Source organism: Heptranchias perlo, chromosome 17, assembly GCF_035084215.1.
Source record: "Heptranchias perlo isolate sHepPer1 chromosome 17, sHepPer1.hap1, whole genome shotgun sequence".
NCBI classification, from domain to species: domain Eukaryota; kingdom Metazoa; phylum Chordata; class Chondrichthyes; order Hexanchiformes; family Hexanchidae; genus Heptranchias; species Heptranchias perlo.
Genome location: NC_090341.1, coordinates 5328764 through 5339535, shown reverse-complemented (window position 1 = coordinate 5339535; position 10772 = coordinate 5328764). Strand labels below are relative to the sequence as shown.

General features: G+C 47.9%; 1 protein-coding gene across 3 annotated transcripts in view; it reads right to left on the bottom strand.

Annotated features, from left to right (window-relative positions):
• Positions 1-899: 899 nt before the first annotated feature.
• tpra1 (transmembrane protein, adipocyte asscociated 1) overlaps positions 900-10772 on the bottom strand; it is a 62759-nt gene continuing 52886 nt past the window's right edge. For all 3 annotated transcript variants that reach the window (XM_067998403.1, XM_067998404.1, XM_067998402.1), the window contains exons 8-11: positions 7563-7623; positions 5932-6034; positions 3977-4057; positions 900-3257 (exon numbers count right to left, since the gene is read on the bottom strand). In XM_067998403.1, coding sequence (XP_067854504.1) covers positions 3035-3257; positions 3977-4057; positions 5932-6034; positions 7563-7623 — 468 coding nt within the window. In that variant the 3' untranslated portion in view covers positions 900-3034. The remainder of the gene's footprint in view (positions 3258-3976; positions 4058-5931; positions 6035-7562; positions 7624-10772) is intronic.

The window sequence follows — 10772 nt, the reverse complement described above, 5'->3', positions numbered from 1 at the left end:
GTCCCTTAAATTGTGAAAAGCTCCCAGCAGCACCATTAGTGATTCTGCTCCTCCAAACTATAGTTTCATCTGTTATCGTAAGCGACTATTCCAATGCTCTCCTGGCCGGCCTCCCACCTTCCACCATCTGCAAACTTGAGCTCATCCAAAACTTTGCTGCCCGTATCCTAACTTGCACCGTCCTGTTCACCCATCACCCCCTGTGCTCGCTGACCTACATTGGCTCCCGGTCCGGCAACACCTCAATTTTAAAACTCTCATCCTGGTTTTCAAATCCCTCCAAGGCCTCGCCCCCTCCCTATCTCTGTAACCTCCTCCAGCCCTACGACCCTCCGAGATCTCTGCGCTCCTCCAATTCTGGCCTTTTGCGGATCCCCAATTTTCATCGCCTCACCATTGGCGGCCGTGCCTTCAGCTGCCCAGGCCCTAAGCTCTGGAATTCCCTCCCTAAACCCCTCCGCCTCTCTCTCCTCCTTTAAGACGCTCCTTAAAATCTACCTCTTTGACCAAGCTTTTGGTCACCTGTCCTAATATCTCCTTATGTGGCTCAGTGTCAAATTTTGTTTGATAATCGCTCCTGTGGAGCGCCTTGGGACGTTTTACTATATTAAAGGCGCCATATAAATGCAAGTTGTTGTTGGGGAGAGCACTCTGGAGCTGTGTGAGACTCGGGTGAAATAACGGTGGGTACCGGTCCGTTACTGGGGGATGACATTAATTTGAGAGATAAATTAAGAGCTTCACACAAGAAATGCATCAGGTAACATTAACTAGAGTGTGATTTTTTTCCCCCCTATAATGTACAGGCACCAATGCACTAAACACACCCAGTGACCGCAATGTCCCATCGAGATTTCAGTTTACACCTGACAAGAGCACAAGATGAATCCTAAGTCAAGTTAAGTTGAAAAAGAAAATTTATTCGGACTTGTTAAACAGCAAAATAAAAACTGGGTATTTCCTTGCAGAGGGGGAAGAGGCATTCAGAGACAGAAGTCGAGATGGAGACACACACAAAAGTGGCGGTCGTTGTGACTTTGTGCGATAGTGTAAAAGTTTTATAGAGTTTTACAGCTCTCCCGAGTTTTATTTCTATTGAAGTCGGTGGAAATTAAAAAATCGGGAGAGATGTAAAACGGGCGGCCGATTTGCTACTGCCCGTTTTACATTGTCACACGCAGTTAAAATCTACCCTCACAGAATCTACAAGGTCTGGGGCTGTGCAGAATGCTCCGTGGAAGCTGCAAATGTTTTCTATGGGACTAAACACATTAACGTTAATTATTTTACCACGGTGGTGGTGCGGGTGGGTGGGGGCTTGAATTCCAATTCCATGTTATCCACCTATCGTGAGATATAAATTGTGCTCCTACCCCACGGTTTAAATTTCAATTGCGGTCGATTTTTGGCTGGTAAATTGAGGAGATAAAAACACCAAACCGCAATCCTATTCCTCCATTCAAATAATACTCCCTCGTAACTCTTCTCTGTTGGGCGAGGGAGATGCCACCGATGCCTATGGAGGCTGCCAGTGCAGACGAGGCTCTTGGGGAGAGAGGAGCCTTCCTGTGAATCTGTGTGTGGTGCTTTCCCAATAGCAGCCTGGTGAGAGAGAGAGGGAGAGAGACTATATATTTATATTATGGCGAGGAGGGAGAATTGGGTGCAAATGTAAGGACAAAGGAAAGGTAGCTAAGAAATCTGGGTCAATTTTGCACCACATCTGCCTTTCCGCATAGAGCCCTTCATGGAAGGGCATCTGATGCAGGGAGAAAGCTTTTTTTGTCTTTTTAAATGGCTAGAGCTGTATTTGGAGAGGCACAACTAGGCTCTGTGCCCCTGGACTCGGGAAAGTGCTAGAACCCCCCTCAAAAGGGAGCCAGGATGCCCAGTGACACCTGTTGGAAAGTGCGTGCATGCGGACATCGGGCGAGGACAAGACCGGGCTCGGCTGTGGTGCCCCTGCAGTCGAATAGCCCACTAACGCTCGGCGCCGAGCCTCCTGAATGAAGGGTGGACACTCGGGTGAGGTTCCCGGGGGGGGGCGGGGGGAGGAACCCCACCAAGTTGGGAGCTGCAGGAGGAAGAGCGAAACAGACGAGTCCCTCCCGTTTGAGACGCTCCGTCCCACAGCCCAAGCCGAGGATGAGTTTCTCAGAGAATACACACAGCACAGGAGGTGTCCGAACTGCACGGGCAGCCTCACCGGCCCGGGGTTTGCCCGCACATCGTACGGGACTCCCTCTTTGAGTAAACGTGCTTGATCCTTCAATAAACAGCACCCGGTCCCAAGAGAAAAAGAAAAATCAACCTACAGCTAGAGGCCAGACTGCCCACCCAACTGGGAAACTCCCAACCATTAGTCCACTGAGCAGCAGCCATTTGTAGTGAAAAGAACCATGACTTAATTAATATTGCATCGGACATGGCCTTTGCCTCCTCCCTCTCCCCCACAAAAAATCAATAAGAAAGCTTAAATGCTGAACGAGGACAAGGCAGTACAATAAACAAAAAAGGGAGCAAACAAACACTGGGGCAGGGGAAACAGTTTCAAACTCTTCCCCGTTTTCTGTTTAAACTAGTTTAATTTATTTCGAAGTGACTTCAAAGAAGAGGAAAAGAAAAATTAGCCTCCAGCTTGGAACTTTACGGAGAGACAATAATATTTAAAACGCACAAACAAATGAAACACTACTTTACACCACTGTGGCTCAGATTACTATGTGGAATCTTCCGAAGTTGGGGTTATTGTTATTTTGTTTTGGTTGGGGGGGGGGGGGGGGGGCGGGCGGGGGGGGCTGCAGAATTGTACGAGAAAAAAAATAAAACCATCGGGGTGGGGGGAGACACAGTTCTGAAGTCCTCAGAATGACAAATTGTATTCAAAATGGGAGGATTTATAAAATCCCAATAATCGGTACGTTCCATGACTGAAATCTCGGGATGTCTGACGAGGCGACGCGAGGAGAGACGTCGCAGGTTCCCCCCACCCGCCTAGCGCTGCCGCTGCCCTCCCCTCCCCTCCTCGCCCTTCTCAAGCGTTCATTATTTTCCACCGGTCGCTGTCGATGCTGTTGATGCTGCCGACCGTCAAGTCATCCAGGTAGGAGGCAGAGCCGTCGATCTGCGTGTTGGAGTAGGGCCCGGGCTCCAGCGCCTCCTTCTTGGCGACGGAGTGGGTCTGGGGGAGGTGCACGTCCGAGTCGTCGGGCTCGTCGATCTGCGACTTGTAGGAGAAGAGGATCTTGGGCTCGGACCTGCAGGAGGGCAACCGGACACCAAAAAAAAAAATGTCAACGTCCGCAGCGGGGCAGGTTAAAAAGGGGGGTGCAGAAGGGTTTGAGAGAAGCAAGACTTTCGACTCAAACGACGCCAGATCTGGGGAAGCTCAGAGCACCTCCCTCAGTGTGTCGGCCGTGGCTCAGTGGGCAGCACTCTCGCCTCTCGAGTCAGACGGTCGTGGGTTTGAGCCCCACTCCAGAGACTTGAGCACAAAATCCAGGCTGACGCTCCCAGCAGTACTGAGGGAGCGCTGCGCTGTCGGAGGTGCCGTCTTTCGGGCGAGACGTTAAACCGAGGCCCCGCCTGCCCTCTCAGGTGGGCGTAAAAGATCTCGCAGCCACTATTTCGTAGAAGAGCAGGGGAGTTTTTCCCCGGTGTCCTGGCCAATATTTATCCCTCAACCAACATCACTAAGACAGATTATCTGGTCATTTATCACATTGCTGTTTGTGGGATCTTGCTGTGCACAAACCGACTGCCACGTTTCCTACATTACAAGAGTGACTACACTTCAAAAAATACTTAATTGGTTATAAAGCGCTTTGGGACATCCTGAGGTGGTGAAAGGCGCTATATAAATGCAAGTTTTCTTTCTTTCAATAATTTAATGTCTCGATTGACGGCAATGATAAATTCTACTTTTGAGAACTGAACGCACCCTACTGCGGTAGAGTTACATATACTGGTGACTTACCCAAAGAAACCCTTTAGGAATGTTATATACATCAGAGGAGCGAATAAACTGAAGTACAGGAAAGTGGTGATATCCACACAGCTGCGACAGGAGGGAAGAGAAGACTGTTACACAAGTTAAAACCAACAGTAAATTAATCCGGTGCACGGTTCTGGTCTCCATAGAATCACAGAAAGGTTACAGCGCGAAAAGAGGCCATTCAGCCCATCGAGTCTGCACAGGCGCTATGGAAGAGCAATCCAGCTAGTCCCACTCCTCCGTCCTATCCCCGTAGCCCTGCAAATTTTTTCCTTTCAAGTACTTATCCAGTTCCCTTTTGAAGGCCATGATTGAATCTGCCTCCACCACCCCCTCGGGCAGTGCATTCCAGACCCTAAACACTCGCTGTGTAACAAGGTTTTTCCTCATGTCGCCTTTGGTTCTTTTGCCAATCACCTTAAATCTATGTCCTCTGGTTCTTGACCCTTCCACCAATGGGAACAGTTTCTCTCTATCTACTCTGTCTAGACCCTTCATGATTTTGAATACCTCGATCAAATCTCCTCGCAACCATCTCTGTTCCAAGGAGAACAACCCCAGCTTCTCCAGTCTATCCATGTAACTAAAGTCCCTCATCCCTGGAATCATTCTAGTAAATCTCTTCTGCACCCTGTCTAAGGCCTTCACATCTTTCCTGAAGTGCCGTGCCCAGAAATGGACACAATACTCCAGTTGTGGCCGAATGAGTGTTTTATAAAGGTCCATCATGACTTCCATACTTTTGTACTCTATGCCTCTCTTTATAGAGCCCAGGGTCCCGTATGCTTTTTTAACCGCTTTCTCAACCTGCCCTGCCACCTTTAACGATTCGTGCACATATACCCCCAGATCGCTCTGTTCCTGTACTTTTTTTTTTAAAAAGAGTCGTGCCCTCTAGTTTATATTGCCTCTCCTCGTTCTCATCACACTTGGAGTACTGTGCACGGTTCTGGTCTCCATATCACAAAAAGGCATCGACATCGAGGCACTGGAGAAGATGCAAAAAAAGATTTATAAGGATGTTCCCAGAACTGAGAGGTTATAACTATCAGGAAAGACTGAACAGGCTGGGGCTCTTTTCTCTGGAAAAGAGGAGGCTGAGGGGGTGACCTGATAGAGGTTTTAAGATTATGAAAGGGTTTGATAGGGTAGACGTAGAGAAAATGTTTCTGCTTGTGGGGGAGTCAAAAACTAAGGGTCATAAATATAAGACAGTTACTAATAAATCCAATCGGGAATTCAGGAGAAACCTCTTTACCCAGAGAGTGGTTAGAATGTGGAACTCGCTACCACAAGGAGTAGTTGAGGCGAATAGTATAGATACATTTAAGGGGAAGCTGGATAAACACATGAGGGAGAAAGGAATAGAAGGGTATGCTGATGGTCGTGAGATGAAGTAAGGAGGGAGGAGGCTCACGTGGAGTATAAACATCGGCATAGACCAGTTGGGCCGAATGGCCTGTTTTCGGTGCTGTACATTCTGTGTAATTCTATATTTGTTTTGGAGTGGGCCGTTCTTGGAGTTGTTGCCTCATCGATGGATAATTCCTGAATCGGAAGTACTTCTCTGTCCTTCCTTTCAATTTAGACGGGTCCCGCCCCTCCCCTCCCCACGCCATGAAATACTTTCACCATCGTGTAATCTGTACGGGTCTCAGTGGGTATTTTCTGTGCGTGTATTTCGATAGACAACGCAAGCTTTAAATCTTTTTTTTTAATTTAAAAAAAAAAAAATTCTCCATTGCAGTAGTTCTCTCCCCTCAGTCGGAAGGTTCGAGCCCCACTGTGGGACTTAATCTGAGCAGGGACTCCAGGGCAGGAGTTCCGTATGGTTGGAAGTGATGAGAAAATCCCCTCCCCCTCCCCATAACCCTTGCGAGTTGCCAAAATACATGGAACAGTATCTCCTGTAGCCCGTGTACAAAGACAGTACCTACCACAGTCCTGCTGTGATATTAGCACACAGCAGCGCACTCCCCACTCCCTGGATCAGGTTCAACAGTGACAAGGTCCCAGCGTATACGTAGAAGCTTTTCTTGGCTGCAGGGATTTGGAAAAGAAATAAGTAAAAGACAAACCTGTGCTCCTTCCAGATAAAAGTACTAAAGACAACCGAGCGTGACGCGGTTTCACCGAGTGCCAACGCTGTAGTTAGAACGTAAATGTGGCGCGAGTCTGGAATCAGGGCCTGACCTGACACTAGGGTTGCCAACTCTGGTTGGATGTATTCCTGGAGATTTCATCACATGACCTCCTTTCTCCACCCCCCCCCCCCCACCCCCACCCAATTAAGCAGCCTTTTATAACTAATAAATGAAAATGAAAAATACACACAATTTCTTTTAATGCCCCCCCACCCTCCTCCCCCATGTTTTTTCTCCTGGGTTTTTGCTTGTAGCAGTGTCCTGGAGATTAATCTTTAATTTCCTGGAGACTCCAGGGCGATCCTGGAGAGAGTTGGCGACCCCCACCTGACGCTGAAAGAGGGAATTGAGTCGGTTCAGGCCTCCACACCTGATTTGCAGCTCATGGAGCTGTGACTGGCACATCCGGTCTGGTCAATCACTTGTACGTAGTCAGTCCATTCCCTTTGAATGTTCCAGCACATCAGGAGCCCCTCTTTACTCTCGAGGCCAGAGGCGTAAAAGCTTTTTTTTTTTGCCTTTGTGGGCAGCTTGGGTGTACACCACTGAACCTCAGGGCCACACATATATGCAGCTTAAATCCACAGTCCCATTAATTTGTACAAGTTTAGCGTCAGTACAAAGCCAAAACTGTTAAACGCTAAACTTGCAGTGTAAACGCCACCTCAAGTCACTCCCCAACATGAGTATCAACTGCACGATTTGAAAAGCGGGGGAGATCCCCCCGGCCCGGTGTCCTGCCCAATATTTATCCCTCAACCAACACCTAAAAAACAGATTATCTGGTCATTTATCTCATTGCTGTTTGTGGGATCTTGCTGTGCGCAAATTGGCTGCCACGTTTCCTACATTACAACAATGACTACACTTCAAATAAGTACTTCATTGGCTGTAAAGCACTTTGGGACGTCATGAGGTGGTGAAAGGCGCTATATAAATGCAAGAAATTCTCTCTTTCTTTCTTTCTAATTCCTGGGCACACACTTAGAACTAAGGGCCCAGAAAAATGCTCAATTCCCAGGCGCAAAGCCAAACGGTAAAATGGGCGGAGACTCGCGACTCTGGGTCTCCGCCCCCCTCTGCGTTGCCCCGGGGACTTTGAGTGCAAATTACGCAGGACTGACAACGGCCTTCCTTTTGCCCTCTCGACGACGGGCGGGCACCCATTTGCAGAAAAAAAAAGTAGGCCACAGGCTTTGTGCCCAGCCCCCGGCTCAGACGGGTCAGCTCGGCGAGACTGGGCGTCTGGGCACGTACACAGGAGAATGGCCCTTAAGGCCATGCACTGGAGGATGCTGTTCCCGCATGGAACTGTACCCACCAGCAGGGTTTCCCACCTTCAGGAGGCCAACAGGAATGAGAGACCCCTAACCGTCCATAAATACGGGTCGGCAAAGGAGAAAAGACACCATGAAATGACTCACACGGCAGTGATATTCTCTCCCGCAGTGGGGTTTTTGGGAGAATGACGATCATTGAATAAACCTGGAGTAAAGAAAGAACATAATTAGAAGGCTTTGAAACAAAACCGTAAATAAAAAATTCAACCAAAACTAAATTAGTGCAGCTGTGTAAACGGATATGGTCAAAATTTCATGCCTCATCCTTATGCTAAAAAAAAATGTTTCTCTCCTTCCTGGACACCAACAGCCCCCTCTGGTACCTCACCCAAATGGCCATTGTTACTCTGTGGACTGCGAATGTTAAGGCTGTTCAACTATGGGGGGCATCACAGCCACTTCTGTTCTCACACGACACCCCCACCCCGACACACATTTGCCAGCCAGGGTCAATGGGCAGAGGTCAGGAGCAAAAGTTCTGTCTGATGTTTCCTCTCTCCCTTCTATCTAGTCACCCTTACCGGAACATGCGTGTGGACATCAGGTGAAGTTAGAATCGGGTTTCTTTGTGACGCACATTCTTCCCCCCCACCCCCGAAATGAGGAGAAAAAAATGGTGGGTGGGGGAGGCAGGGTAGTGAAAAAGGAAAATCGAAGAGCAAAGGAACTGCAGGACAAAGTTAACAGGATTCTCCTACGTGTGAGGCTCTGCAAGAAATCTATCAGCCCTTCACAAGGAAGCATAAAGCCACAACTTTCATGTCTTGCTGGGACAGTGAGAATGCGACAATCGCCTGGGGTGAGAAAGGGGACAGGAAATTTAGACAGGGTTCCTGCTCCGAAATCACTGTCCCAATCACCCCGCTGGACTTGTGCGAACAGCAACAAAGTACAGGACAGGGCTCAGTGTGAAAACAAAAGGGAAAAAAAAATTAAAGTCTTTGAAGTTATATATAAAAAAAACCAACCACAATCTGAGCTGATCTCCACCCTCTGGAGCAGATAACTTAAACATGCAGTGGGTTATAGATTCACTACAGTCCTTTAAAAGGGAATTTAAAAAAAATATTCATTCCCGGGATGTGGGCTTTACTGGCGAGGCCGGCATTTATTGCCCATCCCAAGTTGCCCCTTGAGAAGGTGGTGGTGAGCCGCCTTCTTGAACCGCTGCAGTCCCGTGCGGTGAAGGTTCTCCCACAGTGCTGTTAGGTGGAGAGTTCCAGGATTTGACCCAGGTAGTGCGGGCTCCTGGAACCTCGCTCCATTGCCTTAGGGAGTCAGAACACTTCCCAACGTTTATGCTGAATTCGCCTCTCCTTGGGGAACGTGTCGGCTAGAGGCTTGAGGCACGTCGATGCACAGTGTTTGAATGGGATGAGCTTGGGCAGCCTGACGCTCTACTCTCGCCCTCTTTTTTTTTAAAAAACACACACACGTAACACAAAAAAAAGCTGTTGAACTGGATTGAATGGCAGCCCTGGAGACGCTGCCCACGCTGTGCGGTGGTGTTTGCAGAACGGGTCACGAGCTTGCCGACGCCCGACCACAGGGCAGCTTGCACCGCAGTGGAAAGTTGTGAGTTTCTGCACAGTATTCTGCTTGGCATTCGTCGCAACACCATGTGATTCGAGGCTGCTCCAGGGCAAATCAAATTTAAACGGGATCAATTGAAAATTGAGCAACAGTCCCCATTCATTAGGATGAGATTTTAGAGACAAGTTCTGCGGCACAAAGCGGGAAGCTTTTAAAAGGGCACTGCCTCTCCTGTGGGGCCAGACAAGACCCGCAACCTCCACCATCTACAAACACAGAAAATAGGAGCAGGAATAGGCCATTCGGCCCTTCGAGGCTGCTCCGCCATCGAATATGATCATGGCTGATCCTCTACCTCAATGCCAGATTCAATAATACAAGGACAAGGGCAGCAGGCGCACGGGAACACCACCACCTCCGAGTCACACACCATCCTGACTTGCACATGTATCGGCTGTCCCTTCATCGTCGCTGGCTCAAAATCCTGGAACTCCCTCCCTAACAGCACTGTGGGAGAACCTTCACCACACGGACGGCAGCGGTTCAAGAAGGCGGCTCACCACCACCTTCTCAAGGGGCTGCTAGGGATAGGCAATAAATGCCGGCTTCGCCAGCGACGTCCCCATCCCGAGAATGAACATATTAAAAAAAAAGGTACAGTTGAGCTGCCCGTCAATTTTGTCAACACACAAAATGCAATTTGTCATCATAAACTGTTGGTCAAACATTTCCTGAAGCCAATTTGTCCCTATTAACATTCCTGAAAGGAGATGGGGTTAATATTGCACAGATGTTCCTGAAATTCAAATGAAGACTCGTGGGATCTGCTCGAGCAAATGCTCAAGCTGAGTCAGAGTGTGTGGCACGGGTTCGTGAGACACAGTCAAGTTTGTGGATAAAAGCAATTTGGTTCTTCGGCCAAAAAAAAAGCGATCAGAAAGGCACGACAAATTGTGTGCGTGCTACAGGACATGTTTGTGGCACAATATCTGAGGTATATCGGACTAAAAAAGAATGAAATACTTTTAATACACTCCGAGCAGATCTCCAGTGAAGTTACTCAGAGGTGAGTGACAACGAAATCGGTGTAAAATTTCCATACATATAAATTGTGGATCCGCTCAGGGGAAGTTGGAAAATGTTTGATGAGTGCATTATGGAGAATGCTCTATTGTGGTGGTGTATTTTAGATGTTGTTGGGAATAAAGGGGATGTGGCTTAAAAATTGAATGTAAAATTAGCTAAAAGTAGAGAGAAATTTTATAGGAATTTTTTTTAAAAATTCGTTCACGGGATGTGGGCGTCGCTGGCGAGGCCGGCATTTATTGCCCATCCCTAATTGCCCTCGAGAAGGTGGTGGTGAGCCGCCTTCTTGAACCGCTGCAGTCCGTGTGGTGACGGTTCTCCCACAGTGCTGTCAGGAAGGGAGTTCCAGGATTTTGACGCAGCGACAATGAAGGAACGGCCGATATATTTCCAAGTCGGGATAATTGGAATAAATGCCATTGAAAAGTTATATATTGGAAGGGTTATATCATTGTAGAGGTTTAAGGGTAAAAGGAATGGGAATTAAAATCAATGTGAGAGATATGAAATAATGTTAAAATGTATTTGTGCAATGTCTGTATAGTTTTAATATTTTATATAATGTGCGTTTGATTCAATTGTATGAAGTATTTTGTATATAGACATATAATATTTATGGAGGTTTACATATGAGTGGGTGGGTCTCCATGCTGGTGGAAATTTATTTTGGGGGGT